At 43.3% G+C, this 25,658-nt stretch overlaps 1 protein-coding gene across 1 annotated transcript in view; it reads right to left on the reverse strand.

Moving 5' to 3' along the window:
• Positions 1 to 2,118: 2,118 nt before the first annotated feature.
• GADL1 (glutamate decarboxylase like 1) overlaps positions 2,119 to 25,658 on the reverse strand; it is a 130,186-nt gene continuing 106,646 nt past the window's right edge. The window contains exon 15 of the mRNA XM_032784160.2: positions 2,119 to 5,152. Coding sequence (XP_032640051.1) covers positions 4,979 to 5,152 — 174 coding nt within the window. The 3' untranslated portion in view covers positions 2,119 to 4,978. The remainder of the gene's footprint in view (positions 5,153 to 25,658) is intronic.

Here is a 25,658-nt window from a genome sequence, read left to right on the forward strand (position 1 = left end):
AACCCAAACTGAGCCTCAAATCCATTTTTTTCCCACTAGTCCCACTAACATGGATACCCAGGTTCAATTTCCAGTGATGGCAGATGGACCAACAGAATATTCAATTTTGGCATCACTCCCCTGTTGTCTGGAGCAGTTTCCATTCAGGTAGCATGACGCAAGACAGACCTGGCTAGAAACTCCGGCATTAAAAACAAAGAAAGAAAAACTAACTCTTTTTAGGCACGAGGCTGCAGATTATTTTTATGTTGTGGCTAGAGCTGCTTACCATTCTTTGTCAGGGCATCTCATTTAATGTTCTGGACAGACAAGCCCTCTGGCTTACGTCTTGGATGCAGGGGATTTACTGAGTTAGTAAAATGAGACTGACAGCCCTGCCCTTTAAGGGTCATAGGCTATTTGGAGAGCATGTTGATGCAGCATTTAGGGCTATAAGAGAGAAGACTTCAGTTCTGTATGACGCCAATAAGGATAAACCTCAATCCCTTCAAAAGAGAAGTTTAAGGAGGACTCAGGGCAGATAAACCTAGATAGTCTGACTGGTACACAGCTAGCGACTGAGACAGGGCACAGCAACACCCTAGACAGGCCAAAGAGTTTTTGATAGCATGCGAAACCACTCCCAGGTGATTTCTTTGGGAGCAGAAGCAGTCCATGCCTCTAAAATGGCCATTTCCTACACATGACAGATTCTGTCCTCACCAGGATAACCCCTTCTAAAATAACTCAGAAATAAGGGGCGGCATTTCTAGACACCGTATGCTACTTAGACATCCGTTCTTCCGAAGCACAAAGGAGCTTTATTATCTGTATTTTCTCATCTCCATCACCTCCCCAGGACAGGATGAAGACCCAGGCTGGACTTAAAGCGATTAAACAATTTTACAGAGTACAAACATTTCTAAATGGATACTTCAAGAATAATTATTTAACCCTGTGACCAAGGAGACTGTTTAGCCTCTGTGTATTTGCAAGATGCACATTTAAACATATCAGCTGTGTTAGGGGCCAGATTCTGATGCCCATTGACTCTCACAACACCACAAGCAGACCCACTGAAGTAAGGATAGTCTATGGTGCTACCCAGTATGAGAAAGGGTCTGATAACATTTCTTTGGGTTAGTCTAAGTTAATCTTTGCTTTATGGGAGATATGCATCCTCTGCTTGTAAAATTCTATCCAGACATGTACTACAGCACTGACAAATCAAAGAAACTTCTTCGTAGTATAAAAATGCAAAGTTTGGCCTATGACATTCAGTGTCCAGTTCACCATGCCCTCCAAACACGTTTATCCTGAAGTCAATAGGAGTTTCATGCATACAAATTTTGCATGATCAGACACTACGCCAATCCTATAGAGGAATTCTTAACTAGCAGGATCTCTATAGTCCAAGATTATTTCTCCTGCATGCACTGTAACTGTATTATGTGTGTGAAATTGCAGATGTAGAGAGAGGCAAAATTCCCAAGAAATAAATATTCTCCATGTTACTGCAATATGCATACACGGAGGAGAGGGCACAATTTGGCTCATTGTACCCTCAGTCTAAGAACTTCCTTTATGACAGATAATGCCACAATACCAAAGCCATGTATGTGAATCAAAGGCACACCTCTAAAACAGTTTGGCTACTGAGACACCAGTAATTATTAGAAAGGGAACCAAAGACAGTGAGTAAGTCTGCCTTGAGTTATATCTGTGCATTGGAAGAATCTGGCTCAGTGCTCTGAATGATGGTAATTCCCTGACCAGAAGACGAGGAGTTGAGTGATCCATTTATTTTCAACTGGGATATTTCAGAAAATTAACACTCCCACTTGCTGCAAAGACAGTTTAACTTCTGCATTTGACAGTTTAACTGAGAAGAGGAGTAAAACTGTAATACTCCCTTACGCCAGGTGTTTATCAAAAGTAATACGGGCAGTATTCTTCTGCCATTGCATATTAATAACCCACTGCCTGCAGCAGGAGTAAAGCGCACCTGAGAGTCTCAAATGCAGGCGGCTTCTGCCATCTGGAGCACTCACCCTTTGCCCTTCTTTAAAGGCAACATTTATATTCCTGTTTTTTTCGATTTACAAATGACAAGCCCAGCCTCCCTTTAGAAGAGTGCCATTTACTTTACTTTTTATTCAAATCATTGACTAAAAAATAGACATTTTGCATTTATTAGGTCTAAATAAGCTACTATAGGAAAATGCTGTTACAATTCTGAAGCAGGACCCGCTTATTACATCCCTTAGGTGTTACAGGGAGCCGACAGCAACAGAGAAAATACAGAGCTCAAAAAGTTAATTCCATCATACTGTAAGGTTCACCTTCACCTTTCAAGAAAGCAAATACAGTGCAAGTGTAAATCCAAGAAATATTTTGTGCAAACATTCAAAAAAAGTTCAGTTTGGCTTTTGTTTAAAAATACAGCTACTACACTATGATAGATTTAGAACGATGGTATTTCAGACAGACAACCAGAAGTGTACTGGGACTGTCTCAATCACTGAAAGCAGTAATTTGTTAAGATGAATGCAATAGCATGACGACGCTTTTCACTAGTAAAACACAGAGGACCAAATCATCAGCTGCTGTAAGCTGGGACAGCTTTATTCAAGTGAATGGAGCTAGGCTGGCTTTTACCAGGTGAGAATCTAGGTCAGAATCAGAAAATCCTGACACTTTTCTTTCTAAGCCAAAAAAAAGAGACTGGTTACTCTACCGAAGCAATAGCAAAGCAATTCTGGTAACTCAGTGCTCTTTAGGTTCTTTGCACACTGGTCAAGAGTGGGTGGCTGTTTATCAGAGCAATTGGGCCCTGACCTGCCAAGTGCTTAACTTTAAGCAGGTACTTGACTCCTTTGCTGGATCAGGGTTTTAAATGATGTTATGATGGCTGCTATACCCAGAAGTCAAAGGTAAGGCTACGTTTTAGTCACGGGTGTTTTTAGTAAAAAAGTCACAGACAGGTCACAGGCAGTAAACAAACATTCACAGCCCATGGTCTGTCCACGACTTTTACTATATCCCCCTGGCTAAAACTTGGGGGGACAGCTCAAGGGGTGATGTGGGAGGCATGGCCTGGGGGAGGGCAAGGTGCTCAGGATGAGGTGCAACCAGGTGGGGCGCCTTGGGTGCTCAGGGAGGAAAGTAGTGGCCCGGGGTGGGAGGGAACCGGGTGGGGGAAGGATTGGCAGGGTTGGGACTAGCTCCCTACCTGGCTCCTGAGCGCCACATGCTGCTGCCTCTGCTCATCCCCAAGACCTGGATCTGCAGCTCCCATTGGCTAGGAACCATGACCAATGGGCACTGCGGAGGTGGTGCCTGCAGGCAGAGGCAGCACCTGGAGCTAGGAGCTGAGGGAGGGCAGCCCTCCCCACTCCAGGCAAGCACCCAAACTCCTGCTGCTGGCGGGCCGGGCGGGGGTGGGGGCGAGACTGCTCCAGCAGCAGTCAGGCAGCCCCTGGGCCAGGCACAGCAGCTGCTGCAGAATTCATGGAGGTCACATGACCTCCGTGACAAACACGGAGCCTTAATCATAGGTAGTGTTTGATGATGTGAACGGGTAAGTATTACAGGGCAAAACCAAAGCGTTATGTTATGCCAATGACTTTTATCAAGAACTCCTCAATAATATCAATGGTGTACCATGGCTCAAAAGTATCCACTCCCAGTAAACTCTGCAGAGGTCTATCAAGCTCTAGTTCTCATCTACTGCTCTGATAGTGTGACTGATACTGGCAAACGTTCCACATTGGTATCTTGGAGACTGAAACTGGAAATGTTCTACAATACTGGATACTACCACAATACATGAAATGAAAACATCCAGTAGTGCATTTAAAGACAGCTTTCAACAATACAGATACATTACAACAAAAAACTTCATATTGGTCAGTGCTTCCTCAAAGACAGATTATGGAACAAAGAATAAAACAAAGTAAGTTAGTGTCACAAGTTAGAAGTGAAAAATGTGGCCATTTCCTTAAATTTCCTGCTAGAACTCCCACCCAAAGATACATTTATGATTTCTGTTTTTATGACTGAAATAATCATTATATAGATAGAAAAAATTAAACTAGACCACTCACAAAATTATTTGTCTAAATAAAATGTAATTCTGAATAACTATAAAGGTTAGAATTTAATTTTGGTATTTCACTTATTTTTTTAACAATGTTCATATACTAAAATCACAGACAAATTTTAACTTACACAGCAGCTTAAGTTTAACATCAAAAAAGAATTATACACTGATCACAAGAGAGCTAGCTATTTTTAAATCTGTAGGAATATCGTAAGGAACCATGATAAATACAATGCTTTGTTATATCAATTCTTAATGAATAGCTACCCTGCATAAAAAACACACCCCTTTAAGATAAATCTATTTTTCTAACTTTTTGGTTAAAATTTTATCATGCGTCTAAAGCTGCTAAAGAAATGTTTACACTTTAACATCTCCTGTTCGTATCTCCCGTTGACAAAAAGTTAAAAAATGATACTATCTCCATTCCAACATTCTCAGCTTTGCTAAAATCTTGGTAGGTTTATGAGTTGGCAAATGTTGATTGGGCCCATTTTGTGCTGGGCAATTTGCTGGTTTAGGGGCTTTCATTAAGAGAGCCACAGGACCCCTACCATCAGGCCTTACTAGTTCAGTTACCGACTGGGCCTTTATCCTTAAATGCATGCCAGGCTAAAATATTAACGTATTAGAGATGTGCTTTGATTTTAATACTCACTGAGCTAAATTCATGGCTGACATAAGCAGGCATGACTCCGCTGAAGTTAATGACGTCATGCCCACTTATGTCAGCAGCTAATCTGGCCCCGTCTGTCACAGGTACCTGCCAAATACCTGCCTTATGAGCATATAGGAGGTCATTCTCAGAACAGTAATGATGGTACCATTTACGCAGCTGCTATTCTTGATCTGTAAACATCATGCACATAAGCAGCGCCTGGTGCCGTTGAACTACAGCTACAAGTCTCTTCCAAGCACGTCAATCTCATCCAGCAGGAAGTCCATGTCCTCACGGCTCACCTGGGGACTGATCACTACCTGGCGAAAGAAGTTGACTTTGCCACGATGAGGTTGGTACCCTAACATCATGCTGCCTTTCTTCATCATTCTCTCTTTAATCACAGGAGCAACCTACAGTGGGGAAAGAAAACAGGTGTTTAAAGTTGTAATCTTGAATCATATTTAGCACCAGGACAGGAGTTCTCAGCTTGGCAGTTGTGACCACCTTGCCTTGCCACTAAATGGGAGGGAGGGTCCCCAGTATGGAAAATGTCATCCAGTTAGGAACAGATTGAGGACCACTGAGTTAGGACAAGATCTTGACACTCTCTATTTACATGAATTGGCCCACTGATTTCAATGGTACAACCCACATAAGAGTTCTTTGCATGGGCAAGGAAGATCAGGATTGGGCCTGTGCATCTCTCTAGCCACATATGAACGGCCATATTGGGTCAGACCAAAGGTCTATCTAGCCCAGTATCCTCTGGCGCAGACTGATACACCATGTAGACAAGTCCCTAGAAACAGACGTTATCAAAGATAGCTCTGCCATATAATATGTACAAAACCACCATTCTCCCAACCTGGGTTCTTATCTGTGTGACAAAAACCACAAGGACTCGCTGACCTTCACTGCTGTATAGTATGAGCTACATTATGCACATCTCAGGCTCTGGCTACACTACGAGCTAGTGCTGTGATTCCCGTGCTTGTGTACACATAACTCATGCTAGCTCTCATTCAGCTAGTGCCGGTATAAACAACAGTGGAACAGTTAAATAACCGCCGTAGCAGTGGAGCAGCAGTAGCTGCTTCTTGGCTGAGCCACACAGAATATAAACCCACCCTGGAAACCGACGGGTACGTATTTGGCATGGCTCAGCTGTGCCTCCATTGCAGCTCCTAGTGCCACAGACACTGACTTCATGGGTGCTCTGGGGCTGGAGCACCCATGGAGGAAAATTAGTGGGTGCTCTGTACCCACCGGCAGCCAAGCTCCCCTCACCCCCCGTCCCACCTCCTCCCTTGAGCACGCCATGGCCCTGCTCCTTCGCCTACCTCCCAGCACTTCCTGCCCAGCCACCAACAAACAGCTGTTTGGCAGCATTAGCATGCTCTGGGGGGAGGGGGAGCAGGTGTGCTCAGGGGAGAAGGCAAGGAAGAGGCAGGGCCGGGGCAGGGACTTTGGGGAAGGGGTTGGAATGGGGGCAGGGCAGTAGTGGAAAGGGGCAGCGCTGGGGTGAGGTGTCATGGAAGGGGTGGAGTGGGGGTGGGGCCAGGGCAGAGGGCGACTCAAGCACCCACAGGAAAGAGGGGAAGTTGACACCTATGCCTAGTGCCACTACAGCTACACTGCTATTTATTTATACTTGCGCTAACTCAATGAGAGCGAGGGTGAGATGTGTGTTCACAAGCAGCGGAATCTCAGCACTAGCTCCTAGCGTAGACATAACCTCATTTAATCCATACTCAAAAAACTTCCACTGAAGGACTGCTGGATATGGCTGTGCCACATGAGCCATCCTTACTCACTCTCCTCAGCAATTAGTCACACTGTAGGTAGGTATTACCTGCATAATGGTGGCAGAATCTGCCTCTACGCTTGGGACCAAATTGTGTCTTGACAAGCCATTTCAGTATTGTCACATAGTGAGAACCTTGGGGCAGAATTTGGACCTTTGAACTGTCCTCACACAATTTTCAAATGTGAGTTAGACAGGGTAGGGTTTGGTAAGCTTGTACATGCAGGTTTATTTGCTCCAAATATGTCCTCTCAGACACAGAATACGTTTGGCATGATGGAAATTCTCATGTTCCAAGTTGGTTTTAATGTCCTGGTCTTTTACCATTACATCAAGTTAGTAAGAGTTCAACTCTTTCGCTCTTACTACTACTTTGTACTGCACTCAGAATGAGTAATTATTTGTACTCCAGTAGTGTTCAAAAGCCCCAGTCAAGATAAGGGCTACAGCGTGCTGGCTGCCACACAAATACAGAAGGGAGACAACTGCTGGTGTACTCCACAAGTGGTCCCAAGGGACACACTCATAGAACAAAGGTGTAAAAGTGGCAGACCTGCATCTTTATTATCAGAATTTCTCAGGCTCTCCTTTAAGATTCAAATGCCATGGGCAATTTTAGTATTTACTGATGTTCTATCCATTATTATTTCTTGTGTGCCCTGAAATGGATTCCCTTCATCTCAATGAGTGCTGTTACAGAACGCATGCTGGAACTCACCACCCCAAACTGTGCAGTAACACAAATAAAGACTGTGAAAGCAGAAACACTGAGAGCATCAGTGTCAGCACTATTGGGATAAATATACTGTGCTACAGCAATGCTGGTCTCATGGAAATTGGAGGTAGAAAATCTCTTATATTATCTAGTTTATCACTCTGTGAATGAAGGCCTGTCCCCACAATATATTTTTAAGTGTCTCCTTCCCTTTGTGCACTATGAAGCCAAGCACTTTCTACTTACAAAGCACAGCTGCTGGTTTGCCATCAAGAATTCTGAATGAACATGGCTGGGTTGTTGTAACAATTTCACCCAGAATCATTTCCACTTGGGAACAAAGGAGCAGAATATATACACAAACTCTAAGCAGAAGTCTCAGAACACAGCCATTAAAGGGTCTGATTTTCAGAGGTGCCAACCATCCATAACTGTTCGGAGCTGCAGGTGCTCAACAGCCTGGAAATCAGATGCTTAGTTTATAAGACCTGATTCTGTGAGGAATTCAGTGTCTTGAACTTCCACTGAAATCAATGTGAAATCAACGAGAGCAGAGAGTGCTAAACTACAGGCAGGAGCTGCTCAGCACCTAACAGAATAGACCCCTAGGAAAGCAATTTAGTAAGAGTGAGACTGCTTCACCTTTCCAATTATTTTACTACCGAATTTACTTCAAATTATAAATCAAGTTCTTTATTTTGCACTTCAGAGGAATAGTCTCAGAATGGTAAGTGAAAGACATCCTTAGCCCTAAATTCTTTAGCTCTCTCAACGGCTCAACGTGGGCCCTTTGGCAGTGGAACTGCTCTAGTTCTGCTGTGCAAGACAAGGCAGGTACTAGGAAAAGCTATTAGAAGGAGCGCACATCCTCTGCTCTGCATACTCTCCCAGAGCACTGCTGCACAGGGGAATTTGGGAGTCTAGGCTGGGGGATAGCTACGGAAGAAGGATCTGCTGCCATTTGTATTCTTCTCCTAACTCATAGCGGCTATCCAGTTATTAGGCTGAGTTAGCAGCCACAGAGTAGTACAGCTCCTTCTCCACAGCCTCCTACTCACCTTCTCCAGCACCCAGCCCTATTACTCAGGTTGGGGGGTTTTTAGCATTAAGGTTTTAGTTGTCTGCATATTAGAGTCCAGACTGTGGCTGATCCTTTCACACATTTGTGAGGAAGCAGGTGCAAGGATCATCCTGCCCTGCACAGCTGGCAAGATAGCTCCCTCTATGCACCCCACAGGGGACAGAGAGCAGTGAGGGAAGAAGGCTGGGCCTACAAGGACAGTGAAGACTGCATACTCCTCATGTGCACCAGGGTGCTCTGGGAATGACTGTCTCCCCCTGAAGCTCTCCTCTGACATGAGATAGCTCTGCATGACCCCAATGCAGGGCTGTGCCTTAAAAAACACAATCCAGTCCTTAACTGGCATACTTGATGGTATTTAATATTCTTCAGAATGGTGAAAACTCCCATCTGAGCTCAAGTACAGTGACTTACAAATGAATTCTATTCAGCCACCAGCATTAAGGCCTAGCCATCAGAAGAGTTGAGCAACTGCAAAATCCTGCAGTTGTCAGTAAGCAATGCAGGTGCTCAACATCTCTGAGGATTAATCCCTGGGTTTTGACACTAGGATTCTCCAAGAGAAGCTGAAGAAATGTCCATTCAAAGTCATCCACTTTTACACCAACTACCAAGGAGTAGTAGGTGTCACTTCAGAATGACAATGCTATATGAGCAACACCTGAACTCCTGGAACAACTTCCTAGCTCATGGAGGAATGACTCAAGCGTTTGTTTCTGTGCAATGGGAAATCTGAAAAGTAGCTAGGTTGAACACCTGATATTTTACCCACAGCACTCATGCTGGATTGCTAGGCTCCCGCTTAAGTCACTCTGCCTCATACTCTGCAATATGGAAACTTAATAAAGGTTTATTCCAATGAAAAATAAAACAAAATCAAGATGAGGGGCTTGATCAAATGTTCTGTACTAATCATTCCAAATCACTTTGACTCATAAATAAGTAGTAAGGAAGTGGCCCCCTATTGCCAGACTGTGATTCTGTTATTTTATTGGTTGCAAAATATTTGATACATTTGGACTACAGAGAACAGTAACCCAGCTCTCTTGTTCCGATTAGACAGATTCACTAGCCTACTGTCCAGAATATCCCCACTGGATTAACATTCCTTGATTGTGGGCAAATATCTGTAAAAAGTGAAAGAAATTCGCCTCACAGGTCAGAAATTCTGAATTTCCCCAACAGGCATGTAACACCTCCTACATCTATACAAGAGCATGGTAATGGCCAGCCTGGATGAGACTAGTGTTCCTTCTGGTGCAGTATCCTGTCTCAGACAATGACAAGTACCAGACAGCCTCCTATTGGACAATTATTAAAAAACCTGCCTATAATGGAAGTTTCTTTCTAACCCCTAGCTTATGCTCTGACACATGAAGATTTATATCCAAAGATAAAGAATACACTTTCCAAAATAACTGTGGATGTTCTCATTGGTATAGCTAACTGTTTTTAAGCCTAATAAACTCCTGGACAAAATGTGTGTAAAAAAGAATGTTCTTTCATTGATTTTACTATATAAGAACCAGGGAACAGAGAAATGATTGATTAGTTTCTCTGCACCATTCCTTACTCTGTTATACTTCTATCACCACCCCTTTTATGGGACTCCTCTCTAGCCAACACTGTCCAATATTTTCAAATCTATTCTCTCTCCAATGTCTTTTCCTGCCTCAAATCACTCTCATCACCCATCTCTGAATGCCCTCTATTTCTGCTCATTCAGAACCAAAGGCACCTCCGAACTGCTGTAGTCTTGCATACTTTGGGCCCAGTCCTGTTACATGCTGAGCTTCCACAGCTCCCATTCAAGACGGTGAGAATTTTTAAGAGTGTGTATTTGGAGACCTAGATTTTGTGACTTTTATATTTATTTTGTAATTAATGTCAGGCACTCCAGAGCTAAGGCAATAGTGATCATTTATAAAATGGGAAGAAAAATGTTGAAATAGCTTGAGAAAAACTGTTCTGGTAGAATTTCCACCCTAAATCAAAGCATAAAGTACCAGAAAACTCCTGATGCACTTGTCCTGTCTGCAAAGTTTGACCAGGAATCTCACAGGTACTGTAATAAGCAATATCTAAAGAATTTCACAAAGACACAGTGTCCTCCAGTACTAAGGTTAGTTAGTATCTTGGTTGAATAATATTTTACAAATCTTTCAAATAAACCAGACAGTTCCCAATTTACTGCAAGCTCATTCACCAATGAAGGACTGCCCCACAACGTATTTTGAAGTGTTGCCTTTCCTTTAGGCACATTCTCAGCCTGGGCTTGGCTGTCATCTCTTTACCACTCTTGCCCCCGGGGTCCTCTCAAGATCTGCCACTCCTGGGAAAGCTCACTGTTCCCTGCGGTAGTTGGGCTCATTCCCAGGACCCTTTTGGAGTTTATTGCCAGTCCACAGCACTGCTCTGCAGGTTTAGCAACAGGGCACTGATGGAGAGCAGATGCCCAGAGACCCTATTGGGGCTGCAGTGTCTGTCTGTCCTAAACAAAAGGTGGTGGAGGAAAGGGAAGGCTAATCATTGCCTTGAGCTTAGGTCCTCTGGCTATCAGGCTTCCCAAGTAACTTCTCTACTTGGACAAACTCTCCCACCTTGCTCCATCCAGCCAGCTTTGATCCATCCATCCAGCTTCATCTTTTTAAGCTCCCCTTTTCCAGGCTCTGCAGGTGCACCTAATTGGCACTGCCTGAGTGCAGGAACGCTCATTAGGCTTGCTGTCAGTGGGATAGGGGCATGGCCCCATCACGATACACAGCAGACCATCTACTTACAAAACACAGCTGCTGCTCTGCCAGAACTTCTTCTGGATGTTCTATTTGCAGAACATGACAGGGTTGTTGTAACAATTCTACCAAGGATCCTTTCCACTGGGGTTAAAAAGGGAGCAAGATGAAGTTGGAAGATGCAGTTTTGAGGGATTTAAGAAGCCTAAATCATTCCATGTGGACTCTTGTCAAAGGAAGACAACTTGTCAGGGACCATTCAAGATGGAAGGCCATTCTACACACCACCATGGTTACAACATAGCCATGTGAATCTGCTGCTTCTGCTGCACTCCAAAGCTATGTCAGTAGTAACCTACACGCACTGGCCCAGATTCTGCTCCCACCTAAATCAGTGGCAAAATTCCCCATTTACTTCAATGGGAGCAGGATCTGGCTATGTACATTTTCCCTGGATTCACAATTTAGATAGTAGCTTACAAAAAGATTTTAGCTTTAACTAGGAAAAAACACTTGTAGTGAAATCCATATACTTTGTAGGGATCCACAAAAGAGTCACTTTCTGGAAGGTAGCAGGATACTAGCAGATCAACTACACTATCAAGGATTTCAGCTGCTCAGACACAACTCTGATGAATCTTTCCAAAGTCTGGGACACTGCAGTAGAATTTGGCAGTAGACATATAGCAGGAAGAAAAAAATACTCCCTGCTGATAAAACTAGAGAAAGATCACATTTTCAGGGTTTCACAAAAATGTAAACCATTTTCCACTCTTGCCTTAGCTATTTTGCAAAACGGAAGACAAGTTTATACATGAAACAGTCTCATTTGACGACAAACATCTGTTTTGGCTACAAAGGAGGCATATTTTCATTCAGAGTAAATTCATGATTTTGCCTTAAGTACTTGGCCATTTTAGTTATCAAAAAATGCTTGCTGCTAGAATTGGCTGGACCAAAATTTACACATATTTACAACAGAATGAGTTACTAATTCAACTATGTAACTGTCGTGCAGCAGTCATCTTCAGGAAGTTAATGAGGCCTCAACTCAGGAAAGCAATTAAGCACCTGCTTAACTTTAAGTACGTGCATAAGTGCTATTGACTTCAACGGGGCTCAAATACACACAAATATTTTGTTGAAACAAGGTTCACGACAGGAAGGAAGGTCTTGTGATTAAATCACTGGACTGAGACACAGGACAACTAGGTTTGATTGCCTGCTCTGCCACAGATTCTCCGTATCACTTTGGGTATGTCTGCACAGACAAACATACATGGCAGTGAGTCTCAGAGCCTGAGTCAATTGAATCTGGCATGTGGGGCTTGTGCTACAGGGCTAACAGCAGCCATGGAGATGCTTGGGTTGGACCTGGGCTTTCAGATCCTTGCCAGGTTTCAGAGCCTGGACTCCTGCTCAAGCTGGAATGTCTACAAGGCTATTTTTAGCATGAGTTCAAGTTTGTTAACCTGGGCTCTGAAACTTGCTGCCACAGGGTATTTTTTTGCTGTGTAGACATACCCTCTGTCTCCCTATGGCTCAGTTCCTTATCAGTAATGTGGAAACAACATATTTTCCTCTTCCCTTACCCTTATCATTGTACTGTCTTGTCTATAAGATTTCTCGGCAGGGACTTTCTCTTATTACATGTTCATACAGCACCTTGCACAATGGGGCCCCAATATCACATGGTTTCGCTGGATGCTACTAGAACACAACAACATTTACCAATAGATCTTGCATACAGTTGCCACATCACATCTGCCAGTTTTTTTCCTATTCTAAATCCAGACAATGACTATGGAGCCAAATTCACCAATGAGTAGTAACTGTTGACAACTGTTGATCTATTGAACACTGTATACAAGTAAGCAAACAACTTTACTTGGTTGCTTATAATCACGACCCTAATTCCTCACCATAAATATACGGAAGGAATGGCTCCTTCGATATATTTTAAAAACGAAGAAAGCATATTCTCCATTGTTTAATAACTTCTTGTCTTTGTGCAGCAAAATTGGTTGCAGACTTTAAGCGAAAGCTTTTTCTTTTTGGTGATAATTAAAAACAAACCCGGCCATTTGTCAGCTGTCACCCCAAGTAGGACAATCTAAATACCAAATGTTTGCATTCCCAATCACAACTTTGTTCCTGTAGCCAAGACATTCTCTAAAAACCCAAACATGTTTTTCTTTTGTCTAGAATTTGTTCTGGGCCCACAGCCCTAACCCACTAACAAATTATTACAAAACATGAGTGCACCAGCATTTCCCTTTTGTCATACGATACGACAGAGAAATAAATACATTTGTCATAGTAACAGTAAACCACTTCCACATTCCTCAGAGCTACTAGAGAATCAAAGTGAGAAACATATGCCTCTATATTTCTGCTCTGCCACTGATGTTCTCTGTGCATTTTGATCTGGGGGCTGTGGTGCTACATCTTCCATAAAGTGATTTGTGTGCTCTCCTCCCAGTCATTACTTTCTGTGACCAGGAACATGAATTCATTATAAAAATTTCTTGACCAATAAGGTACGGCAGGTTGGCTAAGCTTTATCTTGCTTCAAACAATTGTTTTAGCCATTCATTTATGCAATGATCATAGCTGTCTAATGCATCATCTTTTTATTTTGCGTGTCTTTACCCAATATTGCATTTGACTTATACTTGATTAAACCACAATATTTACACAGGACCCCCAATCAAATTCATTACTAGGATCCTAACAAATTCAGTCCATTTTGGTCAATTTCACAGTCATAGGATTTTAAAAATTGTAAATTTCATGATTTCAGATATTTAAATCTCAGATTTCACGGTGTTGTAATTGTAGGGGTCTTGACACAAAAAGGAATGCAGGAGTCACAATGTTATTGTGGGGGGGGGGGTTGCGGTACTGCTACCTTACTTCTGCCTTCAGAGCTGGGCAGCTGGAGAGAGGCAGCTGCTGGCAGAAAGCCCAGCTCTGAAGGCACAGCTGCCGCCAGCAGAGGCACAGAAGTAAGGATGGCATAGTATGGTATTGCCACCCTTATTTCTGCACTGCTGCTGGTGGGACGCTGCCTTCAGAAGTGGTTGCCCGGGTAACAGCCGCTGCTCTCCGGCCACCCAGCTCTGAAGTCAGCACAGAAGTAAGGGTGGCAATACGGCAACCCCCCCACAGTAACCTTGTGACCCTCCCATTATCACTTTTGGGTCGGGACCCCCAATTTGAGAAACACTGGTTTCCCCATGAAATCTGTATAGTAGAGGGTAAAAGTACACAAGAGACCAGATTTCACAGTCTGAGACGCATTTTTCACGGCCACAAATTTGGTAGGACCCTAGTCATTACAAAGGTGAGATCAAGGATTTAATGTGAAGGGATTAGTTTCACTTTACAGATAAATGCTTTAAATTTATGGTACTCGTTTTTAAAAAGGATGAGGCAGAAGAGATGGTGCATCTGACTCAGTACTTACAGATGAGTGCATGGTTTTCACTATTGTTAAAATGCACACTAGTGAACAATATAGTTTCCCAGGGGGACGTTCCCACATCCACTTTTGTCATAGCTTATGTGCAGTTTTCTCCATTGTAAGGTAATTTGTGTAGATCCCTTACTGTTTTCTTACACATTCCTGGTCCTCTGTATGTGTTGCTTTATCATCCTCTCATTTAACAAGCCATGTGTAAAGTCTAGACACTGAGCGAAACCCTACAGGTTAGCAGTGCCACCAATATATAGTTCAGGGACAAAAACATTCTGATTTGTTTAAACAGTAGCAAGACAGTTCTGTGCTATGGCTTTTATAAATAATTAAAAAAAAAAAAAGCTTTTATAGCATACACAAGGTTCTTCTATAGAGCACTGTGTTAAGATAACATTTAGTGATTAGTAGAACTGTCAATTTATCACAGTTAACTCACGCGATTAACTCAAAAAAATTAATCGTGATTAATAGCAGTTTTAATCACACTGGTAAACAACAGAACACCAACTGAAAATTTAATAAATATTTTGGACGTTTTTCTACAGTTTCACATACATTGCAGTGTTGTAATTGAAATCAAAGAGTACATTATTTTTTATTACAAATATTTGCACTGTAAAAATAATAAAAGAAACAAACAGTCTTTCAATTCAGCTCATACCAGTAGTGTAGTGCAATCTGTCGTGAAAGTGCAAATTACAAATGCAGACTTTTTTTTTTGTTACATAACTGCACTCAAAAACAAACACAAACTTCAGAGTCTACAAGTACACTCAGTCCTACTTTTTGTTCAGTCAATCACTAAGACAAACAAGTTTGTTTACATTTATAGGAGATAATGCTGTTGTCTTCTTATTTACAAGATCACCAGAAAGTGAGAACAGGCATTTGCACGGCACTTTTGTAGCGGGCATTGCAAGGTATTTACATGCCAGATACGCTAAACATTAGTATGCCCCTTCATGCTTCAGCCACCATTCCAGAGGACATGCTTCCATGCTGATGACGCTCATTAAAAAAATAGTGCATTAATTACATTTGAGACTGAACTCCTTGGGGGACAATTGTATGTCCCCTGCTCTGTTTTACCCGCATTCTGCCATATATTTCATGTTATAGAAGTCTTGGATGATGACCCAGCAGATGTTATTCATTTTAAGAACACTTTCACTGCAGATTTCACAAAACACAAAGAAGGTGAAAATTCCTAAGATAGCTACAGCACTCGACCCAAGGTTTAAGAATCTGAAGTGCCTTCCAAAATCTGAGAGGGACGAGGTGTGGCGCATGCTTTCCGAAGTCTTAAAAGAGCAACACTCCAATGCAGAAACTACAGAACTCAAACCACCGAAAAAGGAAATCAACCTTCTGCTGATGGCATCTGACTCAGATAATGAAAATGAACATGCGCTGGTCTGCACTGCTTTGGATAGTTATCAAGCAGAACCCATTATCAGCATGGACACATGTCCCCTGGAATGGTGGTTGAAACATAAAGGGACATATGAATCTTTTGCACACCTGACACGTAAATATCTTGCAACACCGGCTACAACAGTGACATTAAAATGCCTGTTCTCACTTTCAGTTGAGATTGTAAACAAGAAGTGGGCAGCATTATTTCCTGCAAATGTTAACAAATTTGTTTGTCTAAGCAATGGCTGAATAAGAAATAGGCCTGAGTGGACTTGCAGGCTCTAAAATTTTACACTTTTTTATTTTTGAATGCAGGTTTTTTTTGCATATAATTCTATGTTTGTAAGTTCAACTTTCATGAAAAAGACTGCACTACAGTACTTGTATAAAGTGAACTGAAAAATACTATTTCTTTTGTTTTTTTACTGTGCAAATACTTGTAATCAAAAGTAAATATAAAGTGAGCACTGTACACTTTGTATTCTGTGTTGTAATTGAAATCAATATATTTGAAAATGTAGAAAACACTCAAAACATTTAAATAAATGGTATTCTATTATTATTTAACAGTGCGAATGATCACAATTAATTTTTTTTAATCGTGATTAATTTTTTTAATTGCTTGACAGCCCTAGTGATTAGGTTTCCCTATCTTTCAATACTGGCAAAGGAAGGTTCTTTCATGCAGGAATGAAACAGCTTGTCATCTTGAAAGAAAGATATCAACAAAACATTCCTTTTTACTTGGTATGCATAGTGATGAGCTTGTGCTTTCCTTCTCCACTGAGAAAAGGAAATCACAATGCTATGTGTAACGTAAGCAACTTACGTTATTTGGTGACACAAGTTCAAAAACCCAACACACTTCTCCTGTAGAAAAATAAATGTCTTCAGAAATTTGGAATGGTGCCCTACTGTTAAGAACTCTATGCCGTTTGCACAAGCCAGCTTCTGGCATAAGGTACATATGTAGCAACACACTGTATTTGCATTACAGTAAAGATTAAAGAGCTTCAATGAGCCTTTATTCATCTTTTTTAACTGGATCTAAAGGCAAAATGAACATTAAAACAAAGCCAGGTTCTTTGTATCCTTTTCTATCTTGTAAAGGAGAGTAATGACCTTCATGGAGGTTGCTGGCAGTTTCTCTGCAGGGAAAAAGTGGACTGTTACCATAGGCAAGACTGTCTGATCTGATCACCCCATTTAACAGAGAACACATTACTCGCCCTCAAAAACCAAAAATTATACGTTTTTATCCCTCACCTGTAATTCTTTTTACCTTCCTCAGACTCATGTTTCAAGCCCTGATCCTGACATGAAATGGGCACTGCCAGACCCCTCCCTTCTCCATGGACCTCCACTGAAGTCAAAAGGTTTCCGATAAGGCAGAAGGGTCTGCCCACATGCATCTCATTGCAGGATCAAGATCGTGCTAGGGTCACACCATTCCCTCTTCTCCTAATCTCTTGTCTATAGTCAGCTAACAGTCATGTGTTGTATCTCATATTTTTCTTCATGACTGAAATGAGAAATGTTACAAGTCTCTATGCTTTAAAACAATGTGCGATCAGGGGCTTGAAACAATAAAACAACCCCACAAATGCATGAGATTTCATGGCATGAGTCAGTAGATGTGGGGGGGGGGGGAGAGTAAGAGGAATTGCTGAAATAAGAATTTACACCTGCAGCCTTTCACAAGTAAGCAAAAGATGCACAAGCCCTTCTGAAAATTCTGGTCAATAGTGTTAATCATATGGGGCTAGACTGTGGCCAGCCCTTAGACAGCTGAGTTGTGGGTAGGGGGAGAGGAAGGAAGAAGAAGAAACTTCCCATATTACTTCCTATATAGCCCATGTAAGGCCTTGGCCAAAACTGCAACCCCTGCCCTCCACGGACTTCTAGCGACTGGATAGCGTAGTGGTTAAGAGCACCGCCCTTTGATACGGGAGACCGCCATTTGATACGAGAGACCGGGGTTCAAATCCCGGTTGGTACCCAACTTTCCAGTAGGGGTCCTTGGGCAAAAAGACCCCCTAACGCTTCACCTGCCTACCTCAAAATATGAGTGTGACACGAACTAGGAGCGTCATGCCGGCTCGGACGTCACCCGGATTAACAACGTCCGCGCCAGATGTTGAGGAACCAGGACAATCTGACGATAAGTGGGCTACTGGAACAAACCATTCATGGACGAGACAAGAGAACCTGGAATTGATGGAATGCTACTACAACAGTAGACCTAATGAGAGGGGATATATGAAACGTATGAGGGGACTGTGGATGGACAAAAGACCTACATCCACACTTACTGAGAGAGAACAGCTAGTTACCCAACGCTATTCAACATAGTTAAGAGAAGCTGCTCTCACAGGCTTGAGATAGACCAACTCCACATTATCCCAGACTCAAGAAGACCTGAAGTAAAAGTGGATGTGAGCCCACCTGAGCTGAAACTTCACTGCCACCCCCTCCATTGCAGGAGACAGCAGCTGATTGAGCCATTGTGATCATTGGAGAAAAAACTGCTCAGTCATCCTCGACCGATTTACCAGGTCAGTGGAGAAGTACATCAGATAGTATGTTAGAAGATGCCAATGAGCCTATCACACCCTACTACCACCAGAACTCCAACATGAAGCTGTATACGCACAGGCTCTGTTAATCCGGAGATGCGGCTACCGATCAGAGAACAACGTATGTACCCACCTGGAAAATGAGGTTTGAGGATAAGATCAAGGCGACTCGAGAGAAGTTAGTCAGTGGTGGAACTACAGAAGTGTGTAGATCAAGGAATAAGCATCGAGCTATAATCCTTAATACAGAGATAACAAGAGGAACCTGACATCTCTGAAGCCCATAGAGAGACTGCTAAACAAAGGCTCAAGCATAAGCTACCAGGCACGGAGATATTTTTTTGGCTCTGCTTCTCTAGTGTAATGCCCATTCTCCAAAGACTCCAAGGTGTTACTCCCACTGCAGTGCAACAACACATTAACAGCAGAAGAGACACCAGCAGCAGAACTAACAGTACTGGAGAACATATGGGAGAAAGGAAGACTATAACCACCAGTCGCGAAACGTGGCTGCAGGACCTTGAGAACAAGCACAGCAATCTCCCAGAACAGAATCCAGCACGCGTCACAGTAGAAACATCCAGCAGCGGTCAAGACATGAAGAGCGACAGCACCTGACCAGACGATGATCCACCACTGGCTAAGAATACTAACAGCAGTGCATGAAACACCTAGAGCACGATGAACCAGTGCTAGAGCAGGCTCCCACAATGGCTACACAAGAAGACAGGTGCGCTGATCATGAAAGACCCCTGCAAGGGGACAGAACCAGCCATAATGCCTCCCACACATGGAAAGTCCTATCAGGATCATAGCTGCCAAGCTACATGGACATCATGGCCAGTACTGAGCACAGCTCAGAGGGCTTGGACAACACCAGAGGCTCAAAACACAGTTGCTCATAGATAGAGCCAGGTGTGTGTGTCGTGAAGATAGTGTCAAGTGGGTTGTGTGTGGTGAGTGTCGTACCAATCTTTGACAGCGTGTGTGTGATTGGGCTCTACGGTGGAAGCTACGACTCGGAATGTGCGTGTGCACGGTGTTGTTGGTGTCTGTGATGGTGTGTCTGGCGTGTGTGTGTGTGTGGGTGTACAAAAGTCAACAGGACACTAAGGAGCTTCTCAGAATCAGTGGGACTGGAAGACACCTTTAGAGTCAACTTCAAGGCTCTTGAAAGTGGCCATCAAGTTGTGGATATACCAAGGTGATACATGTCCCCGCTGCTGTTCTGCACTAGGCTTAAACCCCTCAGCCAGATAATCCGCAAGGACTGGATACGGGTACAGGTTCAGGATGGGACTACCAGTCAGCCACCTCCTCTACATGGGATGACAATCAAGCTGTATGCTAAGATTAACGAAGACAATCGACTCGCTAATCCACCTGACGTGGATTACAGTGAGGATGCGATCGGATGTCAGTTCGGACTGGAGCAGTGTTGGGGCGAATGGTAGTGTGGGGGAGGTAGTCACGACTGATGGGTGGGGGGAACTACCAGCGGGCACATAGCAGCATATCAGACCAGCTACAAGTACCTTGGCGTCCCCGCACAGTCACATGGGAAACACGATGAGGAGGCAAGGAGCGCAACTCCCAAGTATCACCAAAGGATAGAACAGGTCCATGAGCAGCCAGCTCAGTGGGAAGAACAAGATCCACGCCATTCAACGGTACCCCTGCCAGTCATAGCATACCCTACCGGTATAGCGAGCTGGCCAAGGAGGACATGGAGGCTGCCAATGTGAAACCCGGAAGCTCCTCACAATGCACGGAGGTTTCACCCCAAGTCCACACCCAGAGACTGGTATACCAGCCGAAAGAAGGCGGGGGGCTTGGTGAGCGTCAAAGCCACTGTCCTGGATGAAACCCGAACATCCAGGAGTACATCAGTAAGTGGCCCCCCAAAGATGAGCTGCTGAGAGATGCCTGAGGCAGCAGCAGACATTAAGGAAGACCAAGCAGAAGAAGTGCCATGGCGAAGAAGACCTTCATGGAATGTACATCGACGATAGTTGAGGTGGCTGACACTGGAAATCCTACCAGTGGCTGGAAAGGCTGGACTAAAAGACAGCACCGAGCACTGATCATAGCAGCACAGGAACAGGCACTGAGCACACAGATCATTGAAGAAGGGGTCTACCACACTAAGAGAGGACCCAAGTGCAGACTGTGCAGAGAGGCCTCAGGACAGTCCACACATAGTGCAGGATGTGATGCAGGCAGAACAGCATACACTGAACGGCACAACCAAGTGGCTGGCATTGTGTACAGAACATCTGCACAGCGTATGGGCTAGACCCTCCCAGACAGATGGGGAATTCCACAGAAGGTTGTGGAGAATAGCAGGGCTAAGATTTCTGTGGGACTTCCAGATCCAGACGGACAGGAGGTACTGGCCAATCACCAGACATCTGGTAATTGCAGAGGCAGAAGACAGCGAGTTGTGATAATATAGCAGTCAAGTGACAGCAACATCAAGAAAAGGAATATGAAAAAGCTGGAGAAGTACCAGGCTGAAAGAGGAACTAGAGAGGATGATGAAGTGAAGGCCAAAGTGGTCCAGTGGTGGTAGGAGCCTCTCGGGCTGTGACTCCTAAGTGGAGTGAGTGGCCCCAACAGTCCCAGGAAACAACATTCAGAGCTCTCTGTCCAGAGAGTGCAGTGCTAGAACAGGTAAAGATACTGCGCGGAACCTCAAACTCCCAGGCCTCTGGTAGAGACCGATTTGCGGTGAGAAGACACATACCACCCATGGGATGAGAGTGGGAATTTTTTTTTTTTTATATTTAGCAAATCACCTTCTTTTGAAGAGATGGGTGAAGTTTGGAGGAAGAGAGGGAACAATCTTGTTTAAGATTTTCTGTGACTTCTCTATTGTATTTGCAAACTCTAGGGCTCCTCTGGCCAAGACCATGAAATGTCCAGAAATGAGTGTGGGTTACCAGACACAATTTGTAAGGTATTCTGCCCTCTCATAACTTTTGCCTATGCAGAAGTGTTGCTAAAATTGTGGAAGCTCTACAAAGAGCCAAATGGCCCTTCCAGTCATCACCACGGTTCCTCTCACATCCCACGACACAGTGGGGAGGGTCCTGAAACTGGAAAGGAAGCCAGCCTGGGCTGGGCGATGGCAGGTGGCTGTGATGGAAAGATACTCTGTCAGGAGAAAGTCAGGTTTATAGGCATATGATGGGGGAGGGAGTGGGAAAATGAGAGGGACTAGGGGATAGGATCAGAGTCGTATTTCTACCAGGTGACAGGAGAGCTGGAAACAGAGGTGTTTACAGGTGATGGAATGGATCAGTAGCACTGTGCAGCCGCACATCAGGAGTATGAGAAAAGATGGGGTACTGAGCTTCAGGGACTCAGGAGCCAAGTCAGACTTCGGGCTGGTGAGGTTGGTGGGAGGGATCTATATTTAGGATGGAAAAACCCAGGGTGGTGCAATCTGTGCTGGCCTTACGGGGTAGGAGCGGGTGAGAACTCAAGCAGGAAGAACTTTGGGAATCACATTCTTGGTGATTTTCCACCTGTGGGTCAGTATAATTTGTGCTCAAATTTTGCTGTTGCATCTGAGATGTAGAGGTGTCATCTCACCAATCCCCTATAGCCCCACCCAGTGTTTTCAGTCCACATTCAGTGAGGCAGAAAATACTGGACTGAATGTTGTCTAGCTTTTTCCCATTGGCAGTGCCACAGGGCCAGCTCACAACTACAAGGAATCTTCCTTTCAGATGCTTACCAAGGACTTGAACCCTTAAAAGTTGCCAATTTAATGCAAAAGTCTTAGCTCTACTACCAAGGATTTGAGCGGTTAAATCACCAGTGCAATGATTTTCTGAATTTCCCTACAAGCAATTCTGTCTAGCTTTGGGCTCTGGTGCACATGCTGAAGCGCTTTGCTAGATCAGGGCCTTTGTGATTTTACTTGTCAGCAGTGGGATACCGAAGAGAGAAAAGGCAAAAGAGTTTCCAACTCTTGCTTTCGGTGAGTTTCAGTACTGAAGTTGTATTTTTACTAAATACCATGATAAAAGCAAGCCTTAACAGAAACACCTTGCATTATTCTGGCTGAGTAACCTCCCTTATTAGCCAGCTTTCAAATTCCAAAAAACCTACCTATGTTAATTAAAAAAACCCTGTGTGAGCAGGACTGCCTGAACAATCTGATGATTTTTTAAAAGTAGTTATGACCTAGTTTAGAGAAGTTGCCTTTGATAGTCTCCTAAACTTCCCTTCCTTTATCGAAGAGCTCTGTACAATTTAACAGAGAACAATAATCTTTCTGTAGAGTTTTTGAACCAATCTATTTATCAGTGACTTAGGGTGAGATTTTCACAGGGAAGCTGCATTGGCCTAACTATGCTCCCATTGAAGCAATGATAGTTTCATCTCTGACTAGCAGGAACAGCGCAACACTGAGAACGTTTGAAAATCCCACATAATTCTTTATTACATTTTGTAGAATGGCTTAAATATTCTGCTGAAAGGATATAATTCTCTAGTGATTTCTATATCTTTTAGAAGAATTCTTATTGATTACAACCATATTAAATATGATATGAAAGGCCCGACCACATTCACAGTCATTAAAAAAGTATCACAGACTGTGAAATCTGGTCTCCCGCTATGAAATCTGGTCTTTTGTGTGCTTTTACCCTATACTATGCAGATTTCATGGCAAAGACCAGCATTTCTCAAATTGGGGGTCCTGACCCAAAAGGGAGTTGGGGGGGGGGTCACAGTATTGCCACCCTTACTTCTGCGTTGCTGCCTTCAGAGCTGGACAGCCAGAGAGTGGTGGCTGCTGACCAAACGCCCGCCTCTGAAGGCAGCAGCGTAGAAGAAAGGGTGTCAATACTATACTTTGCCATCCTTACTTCTGCGCTGCTGCTGGTGGCGGCTCTGCCTTGGCCCTCAGAGCTGGGCTTCCAGCCAGCAGCTGCCACTCTCCAGCCGCCCAGCTGTGATGGCAGTGCCACTGCCAGCAGCAGTACCACACACCCCCATCTCCGATAACCTTGAAACCCCCTCCACAGCTCCTTTTTGGGTCAGGACCCCTATAAATTACAACACCGTGAAATTTCAGATTTAAATATTTGAAATCATGAAATTTACAATTTTTAAAATTCTACGATTGTGAAATTGACCAAAATGGACTGTGAATTTCGTAGGGCCCTAATTATAGGGCTTCTGGAGATTTTTGACTAATCCGATCTCTTTATAGAGTGATCTATACATACATCTACATCTACTGTATGTTTATGGGAAAGAAACTCCCCATGAACATACAGTAGATGTAGATGTATGTATAGAGAAATTATTTATATTTCAACAGGGATCTATTTTTAGGGGTCCTAAAAATACTAAAATCCAAAGTTCTAGAAGACTTTACACCTCAGTCCACAACAGAAAGCTGGATGGTTTTGGAAAAACATTACAGGTATTATCATCAGCATGCACACAGGGTACATCTCATTGCCAAGGTGTACCTCAAAAGTATGAGACAAATATGTAGATGCAAACCACCATGCAGCACCATTTTGTCCAGCATCATTAGCAATGATGTCTGAATATTTCTGCAATCCTTTACTCAAGCAAACCTAATAGGAGTTTTGCTTGAGTAAAGGATGTAGGGATTAGACCTCAATCCTTTTTCGTAATTGGACTGAAAACAGGGCTTACCACCGATATGCTACATCCAAGCAAAAGGGCAATTAAACTCCACACACTCCAATGCTGGTGACAGGGAACAAAGAAGTGTTACTGTGTGTATTAAATGAAGGCCAAACTCTAGATTTATTGACTTGAGAGCAAAAAGGTCAATATTTATTCAAACAACAATAAATCTTGATATCTGACTAACAGATGTTAATCCGTGTATTATAAAATCCATCCTAATTACACTAATTACATTCAGTATACTCATGAGTTCTGTGCCAATATTCATTACTATTGCATAGGCTTCTGACAATCTAAATGCTAGGAGATGAAGATACTTATTTTTGCTACTATAATTTTATATTTGTATATTTTATTGGGTCCCCTGAGTTGAGTTCCTCCTTCATGCTACTGCAGATGACCCTTCCATTCAAACCCCAGTAGGGTGATCAGATAGAAAGTGGGAAAAATCAGGACGGGGGTGGGGAGTAATAGGTGTCAATATAAGAAAAAGCCCAGAATAGCAGAACTGTTCCTATAAAATCGGGACATCTGGTCACCCTAAACCCCAGCAGCAGCATAGCCATTCATTTACACCATTGTCAAGCACTCTCTAATTAGACTTAAATCTTAAAACTCTTGGAACCAGATTATGCTACTTTTTAAGCCCTATGAAGGGGTTGGGAGTGGACAAATGGATAGGAAGTTGCTTTCCAAAAAAAGGCAGCAAGTCCCTAGCACAGATGAAAATGGAGTACTTGGGCAATGTTACAGTGCTTTTCATTTGTAGATCCCAAAAGATGTTATAAATGTGCTTTTTAATCCTCATTTTATGCAGATGGGGAAACAAAGGCACATAGAGGTAAGTTGCCCACAGTCAAATACAATTCAGCGTCAGAGCTGGGAACAGAACCTAGGGCACCCATTTGCCAAGCCAATGCCCTATCTGTTGGGCCACACTGACTTGTAGCAGCATTTGCCCATTAATATGTATGCTGCACTACACCTTCAGGACTCTTCAGACAGCCTGAGCAAAGACTCCAGGTGGGAGAAGACAGCTTCACAGAGCTAGACTCCATGTGCTTCCCTCACAACTGAAAGCAAGATATAGAAATTCCACAAGTCAGTGCAGTTATTGCCCATATTAGCCTGCTGCTCACAGACTACGGAACACACTGCATGGGCCAAAGTCACTAATCCATCGAACCAATGGCAGCAGGTAATGGGGGGCAAACAGAATGGGGGAACTTTGTGCATCATGGAAGCACAGCCAATACGTGCACTGAACTGATGTTTCCAATGCTTTTCCTATAGTATTTTAGCCAGCAAGTTATTTCCTGGTCTTTTTCATTGCAGTTTTTGGAACGGATGCTTTGGAACATTTTATGTGACATGCACTCTGCCTTTGACTGTGGCAGAAGGGCACGTAGCCTCGTACATACCACCACAC

Source organism: Chelonoidis abingdonii, chromosome 2 (genome assembly GCF_003597395.2).
Source record: "Chelonoidis abingdonii isolate Lonesome George chromosome 2, CheloAbing_2.0, whole genome shotgun sequence".
Lineage (NCBI taxonomy): Eukaryota > Metazoa > Chordata > Testudines > Testudinidae > Chelonoidis > Chelonoidis abingdonii.